Source organism: Loxodonta africana, chromosome 19 (assembly GCF_030014295.1).
Source record: "Loxodonta africana isolate mLoxAfr1 chromosome 19, mLoxAfr1.hap2, whole genome shotgun sequence".
Lineage (NCBI taxonomy): Eukaryota > Metazoa > Chordata > Mammalia > Proboscidea > Elephantidae > Loxodonta > Loxodonta africana.
Genome location: NC_087360.1, coordinates 45746714 through 45766613, shown reverse-complemented (window position 1 = coordinate 45766613; position 19900 = coordinate 45746714). Strand labels below are relative to the sequence as shown.

Sequence of the window (19900 nt, the reverse complement as noted above, 5' to 3'; positions counted from 1 at the left end):
TTTTTAAAATGTGCTGTGTGACACTATTGTGATATATAATTTATAATTTATCCCACAACTCAATGTATATGATTAAGTGAAGCATATTCATTTTACACTGAATTTTCTTGATAGCAATCCTAAAATATTAACTTCTTTCGACATAAACTCATCCTTAAGAATTTGTTGCTCATGTGGCTGAGTTGCTTATAACGAGAGACAAGGGACAGTGACCTAAGTATATTCTAAGCTATTAATTTACATGTGGACTTTGATACAAATCTATGAGATACAGCCAGATATTTTTTCCATTTAAAGTATATTTGATGAACAGAATTCTATAGTTAGAGAATATTAATAAATGCAAAGGCTATTTTATTTAATGTTGAGACATGTACCAAGGTTGTTAGGGTGGCCTGCTGGTAAGACAGGGTACTGCAGCCCAGCTGTATTTCAGAATGAGTAGCAAGTCAACTGGGTGGTACAAATGGTTAACATGCTTGGCTGCTAAATGAAAGGCTTCAGGTTCGAGTCCACACAGAGGCACTTTGGAGAAAAGCCTGGTGATCTACTTTCAAACAACTAGCCATTGAAAGCCCTGTGGAGCACAGTTCTAATGTAACACACAAGGGGTCTCCATAAATTGAAATTGGCTCAGCAGCAACTGGACTAGTAGCAGGAAAAACTTAAGCCGAGAAGAATCTCCTGTGGTTTAGGGCAAGATATAAAGCTTGTATGGACTGACAGTGGACAAACAATGCCAGAGTCGAGGAGGTACCACAGAGACCCCTAGCTCATACAACTAAAAAGAAAACTGCCTTACTTTGTCTTTTGGGCACTATAGTTTCCATTAAAGAAACTAGCATTTTGTATTATTTAAAGTACCCAATATGCCTGTGAACTTATTAATGCTTCTTCTTTACCCTTATTTTCAATGTATTTCTTTGGGAAGTTTCTCTCCAATTAGAATACATCTACAGTTTTATAATGGAATAGAAAAGATGTGGTTTTCAGGAATTTGTTTTAGTTGGCTTGCTGGAATTCATCTCTCCCTTAAAGCAAAAAAAAAAAAAAAAATACTTGAATTGGGTCAACTTCATCTTCGTACCTCCTTTATTTTCAACTATATGATAGTCTCTATGCCATCTTAGCCCGTTTTCCTTTTTTTTTTTTAATACCAAAATGGTGGAGGGGGAGGTAGACAAGCAGAGTATAAAAACAGGTTACTCCAGAGCAGTCAGATCACACAAAGCAGTTTTATTGAATTAGTTGCATGTGGAAGGAGCTTTTCCCACTAGCAGGCATTAGAGTGCAGAATCCAGAAGGGAGGGGAGTGGTGGGGTCGGGTGGGAGGGCCTAGAGCCCATGGCCATGTTACTTGGCAACGTGCAGAGTTCTCTCTGGGGCCTGGGGCTTATCTTGGAGGACTGGACTCAAGAGACCCCACACAGGGAAAAGCAGCATTCACATCTCACTCCTCCTCTCTGAAAAAAAAGAGGGGGAAGAGAGGAGGGCTCAATATTCACGGAAGGCAGCCACCAACACTCAAATTCATATCAGCTAAGAAAGAACAACTTCTAAAGGAAAAATAAAATTCCCAAAGGTTTCCTGGTTCCACTCTTGTGCTCTGGGTACAGAAGCCGTAACTCTCACCAAACTGTGCCTCTTTTTATTTACTTATTTTTTGCTCCCAGGAATCTGAGAGCTGTAAAGGCCCCCACACTCACTGGTTCTTTTCGCGGAACTTGTCCAGGGCTTTCTTTGCCACAATCTCCATAAATTTAGGCCTATCCCAGGAGACTTCTTTCGAGACCATCACAGTCATGGGATCAGAATCAAAGAGCTTCACAACCACCTCAGTATCCCCTGGCTTAGAAAACTTATCCAAGTCAGGAGTTTTGGAAGTCACCTAGAAGAAAAACAGGTAAGAAGGTAGCTAAAATGTTATAGTCAAAATGCACTTACTTTGCAATGTAAGTTAGGCATATGATACGGAAGTTCTCTTCGCTCCTTCCTAGAAAACCTAGATAGGTGACCCCTTTGCTTTTTAGTAATCCAGACATCTGAACAACTCAGTGAACAGAAATGCCCTAAACCACAGACACTTGTTTGTAGGTGCAAATGCCATCCACAAACGACCAGCCTAGTGGGAGCGTATAAAGTAAAATATGTCACCATATTTTCTTTGAGCAGTCACTGGCCAGGCCTGTGGTAGAAGAGAATTAGGGAACAAAGCAAAACAGGCTCCCGGTACTAGAAAGAGGCTTTCGACTATAGGCAGAAAAGAATGCACCAATTCAAGAGCCATTCTGCAAGGCACAGGGCAACAAGACAGCTTTATGAAAAGAGTACAGGCATGACAGCCAACCAGACAGGTACAAGTCCCCGTGCTTTTCACCAGTCAATTATTTGACCTTGAGTAAGCTGTTTTATCTCTCATTTCCTCATCTGTAAAATAGGATCACCATAGCTTAGCTCCCTGAGTTATGAGAATTCATTGTAACAATATATGCAACAATTTTAGTTTCTGATATATGATACAGTTTCTGACTCAATCAAAAGTGTAGGTGCCCTCGTTAATACCTTAGTCCCATTTTGTCCCCAAGGGAGGCTCACATCTCCTCCAGACCCCATCTCGGGTCCCCCAGATAAATCCTTGGTAAAAAGACAACTGACAAAACAACATAATATATGGGTAATGAATGATAAAACCTGTTGCTGTCAGGTCAATTTCAACTCATAGCAACCTTATAGGACAGAGTAGAAGTGCCCCATAGAGTTTCCAAGGCTGTAAATCTTCAGAGAAGCAGACTGCCATATCTTTTTCCCACAGAGCAACTGGTGGGTTCCAACTGCCAATTTTTTGGTTAGCAACTAAGAGCTTTACCACTGTACCCCCAGGGCACCTAATGAATGACAGAGAAGATAAATGGTCACTATTTTGTGGGATGCTCAGGAAGGTTTTACTAAGGAAGCTGGACCTTGAAAATGGGTACAATATAGATAGAGAATAAGAGAGGCTATTCCTTCAGTGTGTGGTGGGGACAGGACTCACCGAGAAGACCTGGAGATAGGCTTCGTCATTTTGTGTGTGGTTAGCCAGCTGGGACACCCAACTAAACTGCTGGTTCAGCTGGCTCAGCAGGGAGGAGGTATTAAACATTTTCTGCTGGTATGACCTGAGCAGTTCATCATATTGCTTGGTGAATTTCTCAGCAATCTGGAGGGCAGTCTTAAGCTCCTGTCGCAGCTGAGCCTGAGCTGGGTTGCTGGCAGAACAGTCTGCAGAGAAATACAAAAGGGGAGGGGGCAGAAATGTGAAGAGAAGGCAGATAGGAATGAGAATGTGAATGGAAACTGGCTCACACGGCCAGGATTTAACACAGTGCCATTCCAAGTGGTGGTACACAATGGTTTGTTACAAATCCACAGCAAAATAAAGAGCTTGCAGCAGAAGGTCAATCAACCCATTGCTTCCATTACTGAGAAAGTCTTGCTCTGGAAAAAATTACCAGCTGCACTAAACAGTGTGCTTAGTGGCATAACTGACTTATATTTAGGTAAAGGTCCTTTATCCCCTGGGGGACTGGTAACAGTGTTGAGTGAAGGAACATACTTTGAATAGCATTGATCTAGGGTCTTCCATGTTCTCAGACCAGGACCTATTCTTGCTGTCCTAGTCCCTCTCAGGAATAATTTCAGGAAATATTACTTACAGCTACCATTCGTGCAGCACCTACTATGTACCAGACACCATGTACGGTGCTTTGAATATACATTTTCTCTAATAATCAGATGTACTATGCTTTAAGCATTAGCACTCCTATTTACCCTGGTGGCATAGTGGTTAAGTGCTACAGCTGCAAACCAAAGGGTCTGCAGTTCGAATCCACCAGGTGCTCCTTGGAAACTATATGGGGCAGTTCTACTCTGTCCCGTAGGGTTGCTATGAGTCGGAACCAACTCAACGGCACTGTTTTTTTTTTTTTTTTCCCACTCATAGGAATCCCTGGGTGGTACAAATTGCTAACACACTCAGCTGCTAACTGAAAGGCTGGAGGTTCAAGTCCACCCGTGCCTGTGAAGAAAGGCCCAGTGATCTAAAGCCAAGAAGTCAGCCACTGAAAACCCTATGGAGCACAGCTCTACTCTGTCACATACAGAGTCACTATGAGTCAGAACTTACTCGACAGCAACTGGTTTAATGAAACTGAGGCCCACAGAAGTAAAAAAAAAAAAAAAAAAAAACCTTGCCACTGAGTGGATTCTCACGCATAGCGACCCTACAGAAGTAAAGATTTTGCCTAAAGTCCTGGAGTTAATGATTTGTGGGACCAGGGCTGAACCCAAGTCTTTAACTCCTAAACTTGGGCTCTTCCTACTCTGCATCTGTGGTTCTGGATCATTATTCCAGCTTGTCTTTTGAGTATATCTGCAGAGTTGGAGATTCTGGGCCCAAGAGCCCAAGCAGCAGAAGGACACTCAGGCCACACAGCTTTCCCCAGCATTGCAGCCCAGTGGCAGGGAGTCCTTACCTGCCCACCTGCCCACCCACAGCTGCTCACCAGACTCATCAAGATAGCTCATTCTTTTGGTTCCCAAGTGCCTATTGCAGGATGTAATACTACTATTTTTTCCCCGGAATTATTTTCAAAATTATCCAGAGGGGAGAGAAACATCCAGAGAGTACATCAAACCTAAAGGGGTCAGGGGAAAGAAGATCTCCACACACTTCAGAGGAGTTGACTACAATCATTTATATTCAAGGAAAGTAAAACATTATGTGGGACAAGGAAAAGGATTCCTAAAAAGGAACCAGGTTTAGAAAAATATAATAACTAACTTTAACCTTTACTGAGGGATAATTAAAAAGTAAAAAAAATCTTTGAGAGCCCAGACCCAGGCTAGAGGGGTGGTTCTCAACTGGGGCAATTCTTCCTCCCAGGGGATATCTGGCAATGTCCAAAGATATTTTGATTGTCATGACTCAGGAGAAGGTACCACTGGCATCTAGTGAGTAGAGACCAGACATGCTGCTAAACATCCTACAATGCATAGGACAGCCCCCCTGCCAACAAAGAATCATCAGCCCAAAGTGTCAATAGTGCTGAAGTTGAGAAATCCTAGTCTAGAGTTCCCCTTCAGTACATGCTCATACAGTTGCAAAACAAACAAATTCGTTGACATCAAGTTGTTTCTGACTCATGTCGACTCCATGTGTTAGCGAGTAGAACTGAGCTCTGTAGGGTTTTCTTAGCTGTAATCTTTACAAAAGCAGATCATCAGGACTTTGGGTTCAAACTACCAACCTTTAGGCTAATAGCCAAGAACAAACTATTTGCGCCACCCAGGGACCTCATATGGTTGCAAGCGTAAGTAAGAAGTAGTAAGTCTTCCTCAGTGTAGAAAAGAAGGCCAGTGTTTAGTTAAGCTGTGATGAGCGAACACGAAGATCAATGTCAAAGGTACTAAGCTGTACATTCTAGGCATCTGTACATCTTTTCTTCTTGCCCTCACCTGATTAACTTTCTTATAGTGAGGCACCATATAATTTATGCTATAATAACTATTATATTTTCTGAGAAAAGCCCAAGAGGCTTAATTGTGTACTATTCTATACTTCTTACTTGAGGCACTTCCTGTGGCACTACTGTTTATTTTGCAGTGGCTTCTAAAATTACAGGAATGAAGCTAGGAATATTTAGACTCCCAAGGTCTGCCCTGGCAAATCCAAACATATTAAGTAAACGCAAAGCCACAAGATTGATAAGCAATTTGACAAGGGAAACAATTAACCCTTTCCAAGCATGTGCTACTATGGACCAGGAACTATTCTAAATACTTTCATATATGTCATCTCAAAGTAGGAAGAATGTAGTCAATGTCCAGATGTAATAAAATTGAGGAGAACAGCTGAAGTGAAATATTTCCTTTGCACAGAGGACCAACCAATCAAAGAAAATATTACTGGGATGCCAAGACACCACTACCTGTAACCCAGGTGGCCAGAGGCCCCCCCCACCCCCGGCGAGAGAACACAGCACACCAGTCAAGAATATATCACAACCACCTCAGTCTGAATCCCAGCTCCCCCACTTGGGAGTGAAATAATCTTGGGCAAGTTACTTAATCTTTCCGGGACTCAGTTTCCTTCTCTATAAAATATAGACAATAATGTACCCAACTCATAGTGTTGTCAGAAGGAAAGGGATATGTTTCTAAAATGTTTAGAACAGTGCCTGGCACATGGTGAGTATTTGTTAAACAAAATACACACTGGTTCTATAAAATTCCATAATTTACAGAGAAAAATGAAGACGTCTACTATGCGTGGTCCACCACCTGTCTGTCAGTTTGTTGTACTGTGGTGGCTTGCGTGTTACTATGACACTGAAAGCTATGCCACTGGTATTTCAAATACCAGCAGGATCATCCGTGGTGGACAGGTTTCAGCAGAGCTTCCAGACTAACATAGACTAGGGAGAAACGTCTGGCAATCTACTTCTGAAAATTAGCCAGTGAAAACCCTACGGAGGATAATAGAGTACTGCTGATATAGTGCCGGAAGACGAGTCCTGCTGGAAGATGAGGCACTCAGAATACACGGTGGCCGCTGGACTCGAGCATACCAATGATTATAAAGATGGTGCAGGACTGGGCAATATTTCATTCTGTTGTACATGAGGTCACCGTGAGTCAGAACCTACCTGACGACCACTAACAACAATCATGACAACCACACTTGGGACTTGGGATCAGAATAACAAAAGATCAAAGCATGATGATTTTTCTTTTTAAAAGCACAACAGTACTACTGTGGATTGCCTGCTTATCGCGTGCCAGATGAAGTGGTAGGCACTGCCCATACTGTCTCACTGACTTCACGACAACCATGCATTTTAACATCAATATAAAACAAAACAAAAAAAAACACAGTTGCTATCAAGTTGACTCTACCTCTCGGTGTGCCCCCACCATTTGTGTCAGAGTAGAACTGTGCTCCACAGGGTTTTCAATGGCTGATTTTTCAGGAGATCATCAGGTCTTTTTTTCTGAGGCACCTCTGGGTGTACTTAAACCTCCAACCTTTCAGTCAGAAGCTGAGTGTGTTAACCATGTGTACCTTACAGGGACTCTGACCCCACTATACAGGTGAGGAAATCAGGCTGAGTGAGGCTAAGGACTTGCCCGTGGGCCACAGCTAAAAGACAGTAGAACTGGAGTCTGAGCTCCCACCTGTCTAACTCCATAAAGGCAGCCCCAGAGAGGAACCCAGTGACCCAAAGACAGAGGCAATAGTGAGCAGAGCTTCCAATCTGGCCTCCCGACTCACCCACTGACAAGATCTCCTGGCACTTCTCACACTGATCCTTCATCTTCAGGCATCCCGTGGAGTTGCGGCGCATTTCCCGGCACACAAGGCGGGTATCGTTGCTGTTTCCTGGAGACACAGAGGGAAGAGATCGTCATGATGTGGTATTCAACAGTACAGAGTTGGGCCACACCTATTTCTCTGAACCCTTCCACACTACTGTGTGGCTCTTTCAGAGGGCTCTGTTGTCAGGGCAGGCTGGAATTTGGAGATTAGCCTAAAGACCTGGGCCTCTGACTGAGGGCCCCCTGACAAATGACCAGGAGGTGGCTCAGATCATGGACTGCCCAGGGCAGAGCACACATGGTGCCCTGACTGGTCCTTTCTACCCGCCTCCAGGCTATGCTCACATGGCTCCCTCAGTTGGGTATGGCCTCCCTTCCCACCCCCTCCATCTGATGAAGCCTCCCTACCTCCTATGCCCTTAAGTGTTTGCACGTCTCTTTGGCATCATATTTGCTCTGCATTCTATCTGGCTCATTTCTTTCTCCCCAGCCAGTCGGCAAGCCCTTTGAAGGCAGAAACGGGATCCTCCTTCTAGCCTCTTTATAGCACAGGGTTTCACCCATTATGAATATGTAGCAGAAGCTTTTTTAATTCAAGGCCCTCCTGTATTTCCAAACCATTTCAACCCAAATTAGTACCAGTCAAACCATAAGGGATGGTGTTTATCACACATATTTATCAATTGAATAAAGGAAATCATTTCTTGAGCATCAAATTTTCTTGCCCATGTTAAATCAGTTGCCGTCAAGTCAATTCTGACTCATAGCAACCCCATTTGTGTGAAAGTAGAACTGTACTTCATAGGGTTTTCAGTAGATTGTCAGGCCTTTCCTCTGAGGAGCCTCTGGGTAGACTCAGACCTCCAACCTTTAGGTTAGCAGCCAGCCACATTAACTGTTTGTACCACCCAGGGACCCCTTTGCCCATATCAGACTTCATTCATTCAAAAAAAAGTCACTGAGTACCCATTCTGTACCAGGCCCTGAGGTTACAGCCATGAACACTTTCCTTAATTTGTCACCATATGTGAATGGCCTCCACTCACAGCCACTTGGGAAGGGCATTCTGGTTCTCTGGAAGGAGTAGTCAATACAATACTTAGCAGTTACTGGGGGGGTGGGGCGGGGGTGGGGACACGACAGACTAGATAGAATAGAGTGCAAGCCTACAATGCTAAGTTTGACTGGATCCCACTTTTATCAGCTGGGAAACTTGGACACATTCCTTTACCTCTCTGTCTTAGTCTTCTCCTTCTTAAATGGGGATAATACCATCCTCAGAGGGTTGCTGGAGAAAATTTGAGATGGCATACACAAAGCCACCTGGCATGGTTCATAGCATCTAACGAGAGTGTTCAGTGCCCAACCAACTGTTAGTTCCCATCCCTTCCTATGAAGAACAAGACATCTTTCAAACCTGTTGCAAATTCCCCTATCAGGGGTTGGCGGGAGATATCCATGGCCTGTTGAGCCTGCTGTATCAGGTCAGAGAAGGGCCGGAACAAGTCTAGGAAGTTCAGAGGTTCATGAAAGAAGAAAGGCACTGTGTTCCGGACCACACGAGACTTGGGATAGAAGAAGTAGGGCTTATGAAAAGAACTGTCACGGAACGAGCTGAAGGGAGAGTGAAAGAAAGGCTTCAGGGGCTCCATTCTGAAGAATCTGCTCTGGAATATCTTGTCCATTGCTCTGGACACCTGGCTGAACCTGTCCTCCATGGCGTCCAGCATGTGGGTCTGCTCCTGGTTGTTCTCCAGCAGGGTGTCAACGCGGTCGCCATCAATCCAGATGTAAAAGGGAGAGGTCTGGTTCAGGAACTCGTCAAGCTGCAAGAGCCAAAATGGGCCATGATTAGGAGAGGTTCACTAAGGCCACAGGCCCCAGCACTTCCCTTTTGTTGAGACAGGGCCAGGCCTGGCTCTTTGCTGTACCTCGGTCTCCTCATAGTCACACAGCAAGTGACAAAAGGCCCAGCTGGGACTGGCCTTCAGGTACCCAAACTGTCAGGCCAATGCCAGTGCCCTCCCATTCTACCTCCTCCAGTGAAGAAGAGCTTATAGACACCTGCGAGGCCTGTCACAGTCGTCTTTGGCCACCAATAAGACCCACCCAAGCTGGGCTGAGGGCCAGCTGATATGCCTTTAGGAAATGGCAAAATTCATCTGAGTCCCAACCAAATACTCAAACTCCTTCCTTCTGCCTACGTGGACACAGGGCTCTGCCAAACTGTGAAACCATTTGTTACATTACACACTAATTATTGATGGATGAAAGTCTAGTAAGAGATGGCAAATAGCTGGCAGAATGCTTTTACTCCACGTTTCTGTACTTATAGCAGACATTACCAATTGATTATGGCAGTTTGGGCCCAGGTACAGTCAGTCCTAATCAATTGTATGTGGCATGTGAAATGAAGCATATTTAGTCTGGACTACTATAATGAGAGAAAAGGTAAAGTCTACCTCTTTCCTGACCACTGCTTCCTCCAACAAGGGCCTGGGTCTGTGGTCAGAGCTGAGGAAGCATTTGATCCCCCACTCACCCTGGGACTTCCCTACACAGCCCTGCTTTAATCTGTCTTGGAATAAAGACCAGAAACTAAAAGGCGACCCACTTAAGGGCAGAGGCCTATCTCTTCAAGCCCTCATTCCCCATCCAGAGCCCAGGCTGTGCCCAAGAAGCGTTTCCCCTTTCACCTGATGGCCAACTGCTGGAGAGCCACTTCTGCAGACGCGAGTGTAGAACTTCACACAGGTATGTTTCAGGCAGGGCTTACATTCCTCCCAGAGAGCTGTCATAGTATCATTGCATACCTCTGGGGACGCCTTCAGCTTCATTTCAGTATCCCTGGTCACCTTTACAGCATCCTACAGGAAGACCCAGGATGGATTAACCACCTGGAAACCACCTTCCTTCCCCTCCCAAGCAGTGCCACTTTCAGTGCCTGGCCCCTTCACCCAGGCAGCTCTTCCTCTGACCAACACAGTGTGCTGATCCCCACCCTGCTTTGGCTCATGTTTTCCTTCACTTGCTGACCTGGAATTCCCTCCCCACCTATCTATAAAAACACTTTCATCCTCTAAGACCCAACTGTTCCTTAAAGTCCCAACTACTATCACCCATGTGGACATTTCCTTTCTCTGACTCATTGCATTTACTGTCTTACCTCTCATTTACATCTAATTTTCTATTCTCATCTTCTGGTGTTTAAACGTTGTCTTCCAAAGCAGCCAGAGGCTCCCTGAGTCTTATTTTTCTATTGTACCTCCACAGCCCTTGGCACGCAATGGGAATAGACAAGCTTTCAAAACCAAAATCACAACAATTATCCAAATTCTTCAATACGTCCATACCATTTGACCCAATAATTCTATAAGAATCTATCCCAAGGAATTCCTATAAGAAAGCAAAAAATCCTTATGCCTAAGTATATTTGTTATAGTGTTTATGGCAAAAAATACTGGAATTCACCCCGATATTCAAAAGTAGAGGACAAGTTAAGCAAATCACAGTACATACAAAGGATACATCATTACAGTAACTTATCTATAATAAGTTTTAACTATTATAATCAGCATTTTTTATGTTAAAAGTTCATAATTTTGAATACAGCCGCTGTCAAAAATAGAGAAAAGTAATAGGAAGTATATTACATGTTAATAGTAAATTGTCCTTAGGTGAAAGAATGGTGGAAAAACTTTTTTACTTTTCAATATTAACATCTCTATAAATGAGTGTATATCAAGAAAATATTAAATAAACTGCCCACACTCCATTGGAGAGCTACGCTATGAAGACCTGATTCAGGAGGGGTTGGAGCTCTGCAGCGTCTTCATCCTGCTCTCCCTGTCCTCGGCTCCATGCTGGGGAAAGACACCACACCTCCATGGACCCAAGACATAAGTGTCAAGCACATTATTCACTTCCTGTCTTTCTGGTTCACACGTTCTTCAACTAAGAAGTAGTAGAGTCTTCCAAACTTGATGTGGTTTATAATAAACTAGGATTGTCGAATATCAAGCACTAATGATAACCCCAAAAATCTGAGATTAAGACTTGTCCCTTACTGAGGATTCTCATACAACCGTGAGAACTAATACCGATGCCAAGAAAGGGCTTTACGTTTCAAAGAAAAGTTAAGAGCTGCATCTAGGCCAGCAATTCCTTAAGTGGCTTCAATGAAATTGTGTTTAAAGTAATCAGAAAAAAATGGAATTTGTGGTCAGTTAGATATGGAAAACACTGGGTTAAATGAAGTTACACATGTTTTCTTATTGAAAGATTTCTAGACCTTTGAAATGTTTTTACCATGCACTATGGTTTTCTTATGGATCATCAAGCTAGCAGGTGACCCCATCCTAGCATCTCTTGATTACTTATATCCTAGTATCTCCTCCATAAGGGGTAGGGTGGTAATAGGACTTGGTATTTAGGATACCCTTAAAGAGATCACTGACTTTTAAAATAAATTGTTTATTGGATTATGGTGTTTTGGTTTTGTTGAATCATTAAGCACAGGGGTTGGTGGTGCAAATGATTTAACCTGCTTGGCTGCTAACTGAAAGGTCAGAGGCTCAAGCCTACTCAGGGTACCTCAGAAGAAAGGCCTGCTGGTCTATTTCTGAAATATTAGTCATTGAAAACTCTGTGGAGCACAGTTCTACTGTGACACACATGGGGTCACCATGAGTTGGAATAGACTAGATGAGAACTGTTTGTTTTTAGACCTGATATGCTCACTTTCAGACTTAAGGTGTCGGCTTATGAAGTGGTCTACAACTCTTGAAAGACATGAGGAAACCTGGTGTGTGCTTATCTTAACCCCAACCATATTCCTCCTACTAGATAATCTTCCTGAAGGTAGGGCTTCATCCCTCTCCTCACCCTGGAGACCACTGTATTCAATGCCTAACTTGGAGTTTGTACATGGTAGAGGTTTAGAAAAAGCAATTGAGGTGAATCTGGTGCATCAGGCCCTGGACCAGATCTGTAACAAAACCAGACCCAGGATCTCACCCCTGAAGCTTTCAAAAGATAATAAACCATCTCTATTATTTCATTACAAACCCCGAATCAGCTGATTCAGTCCTGACTGGACTGAGGGTCACCATGGCAACCCAGCCAAGCACCCCACAGATTATGGATTATTCCTCCTCCGCTCCAGCAGTTCAAGGCAGCAGCTGTGGTTGTCTGGCTCATCCTTACCTCTTTCTGCTTCTTGGCTTTCTCTAAGGTGCTCAGTAGTGTCTGGCGCTCTTCATCTGTTTGTCCCATTAGGGTCTTTATCTCTTTCATCCCATTGAGGGCATTTTGAATTTCCTCATCAATGTACTTACTCCCCTGGGTGGACATTTCTGCAACAGAAGGGAAGGGAGATAGAATAAGGCAGGAGGAAGAGATGGCGTTGGGGATATAACCGTGGGTACCAGCTAAAATAAGCAGAAGTCGTGTTCGGCTCGGGCTGTCAAGGCTGGGACCCCCTGGTAGGCAGCCTTTTGGCTCCAGCCTTGCCTAACAGATTCCCATCGCAGGGTTCCACTCACGGGCATTTTCTTTAATATTCCCAGCACCGTCATCTTCCCCATTTCACAAATAAAGAAAAGAAAGCATAATTGAGATTGAGATACTCATCCAGTTATATGGCTAGAAAGTGGTGGAGGCAGGACTCAATCCCAGGGCTGATATCAAAGTTTGGGCTTTTAACCACTAGCCCAGAAGAACTAGTCAGCTATTAGGAGGAGGGTAGAATGGAGGGAGGATGGGTTTCAGGAAAGTCCTCTCTGAAAAGACCACCACGCTGAGCTCTGAAGGGCGACTATTCCTCATGAGAAACTGTATATCCCCTTCCTGCCCTTGTGGGCTGAGGATCTGAAGCATGACTGTCTGAATGGAGAGATGGAGAGATGGAGAGATGGAGGACTGAACCATGTGGTAAGTACTACGGAAATACAGAAAGGGGAGATCAATAAATTCTCAAAGGGTCCAGGGCAGCTGTATGGAGGAGGGAGTGGGAGCTAGGCCTAAAAGGTAAAGGAGCATGGAGTCAGCCAAGGGGACTGGGAACTGAGTGAAAGGCAGCAGCCAGAAAGGGTTTGGTCTTGCTGGGAAACATCTAGAGGCCAAAATGACCACAACAGCCTAAGCCAGGGAGTGGAGGCTAAGAGAGGGAAATCAGACCGGATGCACAAGACACAAATAGTCCTGAAAGAGGCTTACCACCTCATTCGGCCAGAGAACCAGCTCTGTGCCAGGAACTGCTAAGAGGGGCCTCCCTACATGGCTGAGGGATATCATGCTTTGCCTACTTACCCTGGAGCTCATTGGCTGAGACAGTCTCTTCTCCCAGGACCTGTCCTTTCTCCCCATTCAGCAGCAGCCCCAGAAGCAGCAGAGAAAGAAGAGTCTTCATCTTGCCTTCTTCTCCTTCTGGAATCCTAGCACGTCCCTGTGTGTACAGGACAGGAAAATGTCATGGTAACGGGCTAGTCAGCCTGCCAGCTTTCAGCCCAGCCTGGTGCTGCCTGCAGTAGCTTCCAAGGAATGCAGAGCTTAGAGGTTGCTGTTGTCACTGTATTTATTTATCCCTGGGGAAACTGGTAGAAAAGACCAGACTTTTCATTGGATGCCTTTAAAAGAAAGTGACGGCAGTAGATACAAGGCACGACCTACAGGACAGCAGTATAATATAGAAAAAATAAAATCGGTAAGTCAAGGCACTTGGGCTCAATCCCAAGCCCTCCTTCTCCCTCCATAATAGCTATAAATGCCTAAGCAAGACACGAGAGCTTTCTGTATCTTGGCCTCCTTGCATAGCAAGTTAGTCTACCTGGTGATCCTACTCCTATCAAAACTGAAAACACCTTCCTTTTATCACTCGTCCACCCCCTCCCTGCTCTGTCTAAAGTGGGGACTGCATCCCAGAGCTCTGGTAAGTCCCACATTGCTGTTGGCATCACTAGTCCTCACCCACAGCAGACATTAACAATCAATCACAGCATTTTTCCCCACTGAGCTTCCCTGTCACCTAAAATGTCTTTTCAAAAGGCAGTAACGAATGTTGGCGAGAATGTGGGGAAACTGAAACCCTTATCCATTGCTGGTAGAAATGCAAAATGGTATAGCCATTGTAGAAAATACTGTGGCGGTTTCTCAAAAAACTAAAAATACAACTACCATGTGACCCAGCAATTCCCAAAAGACTTGAAAGCAGAGACTCAAAAAGAGACTTGTACACCAATGTTCACTGCAGCACTATTCACAATAGCCAAAAGGTGGAAACAACCTAAATGCCCATCAACAGATGAATGGATAAACAAAATGTGGTACATACATACAATGCAATACTCAGCACGTAGAAGAAATGAAGTCTTGAAACACTACAATATGGATGGAGCTTGAAGGCATTATGCTGAGTAAAATAAGCCAATCACAAAAGGGCAAATACTGTATTACCTCACTTATATAAAAAGATAAGAAAAGGCAAATGTACAGAGGTCAAAATTTCTTAGTGGTTACCAGGGGCAGGAGGGAGGGGGGAAAAGGAGGTTAACTGTGATGGAAAAATCACATTGATTAAGGGTAGAGTTCCACAGTTGACTATTGTGAGTGCTGTCAATAAGTTGTATGTACATCTGTAAAAAACTGAATTGACAAAAGTTGTATGATAGATATATTTACAAAAATGACAAAAAAAAAAAAAAAAAGAGTAGCTGCTGAGGCTGCTTACGTACAACCAAATATCTCACGGGATTTGGTTCCTTGGCTTGGAGGTTTAGGGGCATGGTTTTGTGGCACACTCCTGTTACCTGGCCTAAAAAACATGTTTAGTGCTTCTGTCCTACCTCCTAGTTCACTGTGTAGTACCTAGGGTCTTAAAAGCTTGCAAGCGGCCTCCCAAGGCACAACAATTAGTCTCTATTCACCTGGAGCAATACAGGAAGAAGGAGAGTCAGGAACAGGAGAAGGATATTGAATGTGTGGCTAACTGCCTCCATGAACAACTGCCTCCTTTGCCAGGAGACCAGAAGAACTGAATGGTGTCCAGCTTCCATTACTGAACATTTTGGTCAAAGATTCCACAGAAGAATCCTGATTAAAAAGGGTGAAAATGCAGAACAGAATTTAAAATTCTCATGGACTCTAGATTTTCCAGAGCCATGAAGGGTGGATGAACCCCTAAAACTATTGCCCTGAGATAATCTTTAAACCTTAAACCAAAAATATCCCAAGGTCATCTTAAATCCGAACCATAGTTTAGCTTAACTAGTAAAAAAGGCCTGCTTTGAGCATTATGCTCTTTTAAGATCTATCTATATGGGATCAAATTGACAACAGCAACTCGAAAGATTAGATAGGAACCTCAGGGGGCAGTGAATTTATGTCAGTGAAGGAAGAACACCTCAGAAAAGAGAGTGAGAATGGTTGCACAACTCAAAGAATATAATCAATGTCACTAAATTGTACATGTAGAAACTGTTGAATTGATGTATGTATTTCTGTGTACAGTCTCAACAACAAAATAAATAAAATTTAGGAAAAAAAAAAAAAGCAGCAATAACAACCAACCCTTTGTGTTGGTACAGGAAATTAAACCCATTTGGGAACTGAGCCAGGCTATGTGTGGATTGAGGAGTATAAATAAAGAATACAGAGGGGAAAGTGTTCTGTGTGAAGTAGACGGAAGAATGAAGGAGGGGAATAGCAAAGGCAAAGGGTTAACTGTGAGTCCAAGGAGCTGACTCAGGCCCCAACAGTTCCTCAGGAAAAGTCCCTTTTGCTTTGCCAGGCCCCTTTTCAAATGTTCCTTCCCACTAACCCCAGACCTGTGTTTCCTGCCACAGTGCTTCGGCCACGGGCCACCGCTCTGCTGTCTGCCTGGAGCCAGGGGATCTGGCCCACAGACCCAGCCTTACACAATGGACCCAAGATGTTGCACAAAGCAGAAACCCTCCCCCTCCCCCACCCCACTGCTTATCTAAACGCACCCATTTCCCATAACACAAGGGGGAGGAGGATGCTCTCCCTTCCTGAAATTGCTCACATCAAAAAACCATACTCCAAACACCAGGCCCATCTGTATACTTGGTAGAACAGCAATAAAGAAAGCCTCTCCCAAAAAGCAGTTAATTAGGTGTCCCACAGAGTGAAGGAGAATGTGGGAGAAGAGTGCAGGGTCATCACCTTCCCCAAAGTCAAGGTGGGTGGCTGGAGATGGTACTATTTCAGGCATGGGGGAAGGCCGTCTTACAGGTTCTGCCTGCTGCTCACTGAGGCCTGAAATGCCTCAAGCAGGGACAGAACCTTTGTCATACCAGAGAGGCAAAGCAAGCAAGAGACACCTCTCTGGGAGAGGGCCCTGACAGCAACAACTCCTGAGAAATCTATACGAGATCCTCTGAGGTAGGTTCTGACCGGGGAGGCGGGGGGGGGGGGGGGGGTTGCTGAAGAAAGGGGAGGCAGAACAGTCAAAGGGAGGAGTACTAGATGAGGAGTCCAGAGACTCAGTAGCTCATACAGGGTCTCCCACCAAGAGCCTAGGGACCTCCATAAGCCATCAAGCTCAGAGCTGGGAAAGAAATCATTCCTGCCCAATCCCTCTGCCTTAGAGGGGAGGTTGAAGCCCAGATACGCTGGGGCTCCCCAAGGCCCACAGCAAGCTCATGGCAACCCCAGGATGAAAACTCAGCCCTCCCAACTCTTCCCAGTCCAGTGTTCTTTCCTTGACACCAAGTCACTTAAATTTCCAAGCCTGTTTCTTCATCTGTAAAATGGACATAATGTACATTTCAGAGATGCGAGTGTGTTTTATATAAACTCGAGGGTCTTATATAATCATCGTAAATTCTAACTACTTGATAATTTGACCGAGGACCAATTCTGTTCACTGGCAGTATATGGAGGAGGTAATGTGTCTATAGAGGGTCAGAGGAAACAAAACAGGCACAGATAGACTGCCTGTGGTCCCTGCTCTGTCTGTGTGGCTTTGCCTTAGGGAAACCATGGGCTACTCCCCAATGATCTGCTCAGGGCTTCTCAGTGTAAAGTGCCCAAGAATCACCTGATGACCTTGTTAAAATGCTGATTCTGATTCAGTAGGTCTAGGGCAAAGCTCCAAGTCTGCTTTTCTAACTAGTCTGCAGGTGATGCTGATATCGCTGGTCCAAGAGCAGCACTACAGCAATGGCCCTCGCTCCTCCCTGACTCGCTTCCTCTGTCAGCTCCTAACCACTGGGCCTGCCACCTGCTCTAACTGGGTGAGCTACACCAAGGTCCTTCTTTCTCCACCACTGCTTCGCAGCCTTCTTCCACCCAACCAAAAAAAGGAAAGGAAAAGAAGCCCACTGCTGTGGAGTCGATTCTGACTCATAGCAACCCTACAGGAGGCTTAAACCACCTGGTCTGGTTTCTTCATTAGCCAAAGCTGGCCCTGTGGGTGACAGAGCTGTGAAGAGGAAGGAAGACAAGGAGATGGAGGGGCATAAGGTTGACTGTGAGCGCAGTTTTCCTCCAGGCACACCCTCCTCAGAGCATTTTACTCACCAGCCCCCATAAAGCTCCCAAGCACCACCTCCAAAGCCAGTAGGTGGCCCAGCAGGGTGGGATTAGAGGCTTAAAGAGATCAGTGAGAGTGCAGAGGAGCGGTGGAGAGGATCCAGACACCGCGAAGTAAGGAGGGCGAACAGCTTGCAAGCTGCAGACCTAGGCCTGATGCCAGAGACCAGGCGCCTATCTCAACACTTCCCTAAATGTAGAAAACCAAACCCAAAACGAAAAATGAGAAAATGAGTCATCCACAAGTCACACTATCCAGAGGCAAATATCAATTTTTAATATGTCCTTCTATTTTCTATGCATTTTTACACAATTAGATCCTTTATATCCACTGTCTTCAAATATTCTTTAAAAGTATATTTTTTATGGTTGTATAATATTCTATGTTCTGATGTGCCCCAGTTTATCTTTACCATTCTCATAAATTCAGGCATTTGTCTCTAATTTCCTACTATTATAACTAAAAGTCTCATGAGTATCCTTCTGCAGTACTTACTCTTAAATTCCTAAAACCTCTTAAAATTAAATTTAAAGGAATTTAAAAATTGCTTTAAAAAAAATCAGTTTTAATTAGTTCCAAAAATTCTGGAAGGTCAAGAAGGTTTAGATTCTAGTACCAATTCTGACTCTTATTTGCTGCGTAATTGTAGAGCAAGTCCTAAACCTCTAGGCCTCAGAGAATCATCTATAAAATGAGACAGTTGTATTAGCCATCCGAGGCCTGAAGGAGGTTGTATGCCTTTTCTCTGATGCAGGCAGCTGCATCATATATATAAATCCAAAACATCATATTTACAAACACATTATCCAGAGCACTGCAGAATTTACAGAAAACGATGACTCATACCTGCAGACTAACAACTACAACGGAGATCAGCACCCTCACAGGGAAGATGGGGCAGGAAGGGCCTGCAGGCAGTCCCCAGCTCCACTACTCACTAGCTCTGTGGGCTGGGGCAATCCAAGTCCTTTCTCCAAGTCTCATCTTTATAAAAGGAGGATCATTACACCTGACAGAAATGTAGTTGGAGCTAATGAGCACAGGCATTACCGAGGCCCAGCCTGTGTGCCGCCCTGGCATCCCAGGGCCCCACCAATTCAGCACCTGGAGCAGCTGCATTGTGACGGGGCTCTAGCCACCTCCGTTCCTGGGCCTCCCTTATGCCCTCTTAAGCCCAGCTCTGACATCCCTGCCATCCCCTCCCCGAATGGCTGCCACCTCCTGCCCGCCCGCCCATCCGTCCTGGTGTAGGTTCTGCACAGGGATAGGAAAGATCGGGAAGTACATCTCACCGGTCCCTGGCACCAGGCTTCCGTGCGCTCCTCCTTGTGGCGAGGCTGCGTGATGAGCACAGTCAGGGCGCCAGTATTTATAGCGGTCAGTCTAGCACACACCCCCTCTGGGGCTGGCTGCAAACCTGCATGACTCATGCCCAAAGAATGCCGAGAAATGCGCAGGGAGCTTTCTGGAAGCCTGCGCTGGGTGTGGGTGGAGGGGCAGACAGTGCTGCACCAGATGCGAGACTCCAGGGGGCGCACGGGCACCGCGAATGGCGCGCAGATTTCATAGACCCTGCGGTGCCGCAGCGCCGCCCAGGGAGTGCAGAGTAAGAGGATGGCGCCCCAGGAGGGAGCTTTAGTTAATGTGTGCACAGCTGGGCGTCTCGCGTCTCACCCTTAGCGCCCCTCTCACAGAGTTGGTGTCATGTCCACTGCGCCCCTGGTTGGTTCTCAGTCCAAAATAAAATTTCACAATTCTCCTGTCCCACTGAACAATATTATTCACACTGAACACACACCACTTCTGTTGTCCCATTTAAGTAGCAAAGTGTCAAATAATAAGGGTGGAATGGAGAGGTGGTTTTGCTAGAGAAGGAAAAGAATAAATTACTGAAACCCTGACTCCCTGAACCACCACATTGTCCCTTCTCAGACCTGCCAGGCCATGAGGAAACAGAAATATGTTTAGGAATCAACAGAGTAGAAATTTGCG

At 44.9% G+C, this 19900-nt stretch overlaps 1 protein-coding gene across 1 annotated transcript; it reads right to left on the bottom strand.

Annotated features, from left to right (window-relative positions):
* Positions 1 to 1216: 1216 nt before the first annotated feature.
* Positions 1217 to 19353, bottom strand: CLU (clusterin). The gene is made up of 9 exons (XM_064272654.1): positions 19201 to 19353; positions 13666 to 13801; positions 12562 to 12710; positions 10053 to 10223; positions 8774 to 9182; positions 7313 to 7420; positions 3035 to 3261; positions 1707 to 1888; positions 1217 to 1463 (listed from the first exon to the last, which is right to left on the bottom strand). Exons 1-9 carry the CDS (start codon positions 19336 to 19338, stop codon positions 1451 to 1453), a joined length of 1533 nt encoding a protein of 510 aa, XP_064128724.1. The 5' UTR covers positions 19339 to 19353; the 3' UTR covers positions 1217 to 1450.
* Between the last annotated feature and the right edge of the window lie 547 nt (positions 19354 to 19900).

Coding starts and splice junctions, on each gene's coding strand:
- CLU (XM_064272654.1), bottom strand. CDS start 19,338: ATGAGTCATGCAGGTTTGCAGCCAGCCCCAGAGGGGGTGTGTGCTAGA. Junction 12,711..13,665: donor CTCAGCCAATGAGCTCCAGG/GTAAGTAGGCAA, acceptor CTTCTGTTGCAG/AAATGTCCACCCAGGGGAGT. Junction 3,262..7,312: donor CCAGGAGATCTTGTCAGTGG/GTGAGTCGGGAG, acceptor ATTTCTCTGCAG/ACTGTTCTGCCAGCAACCCA.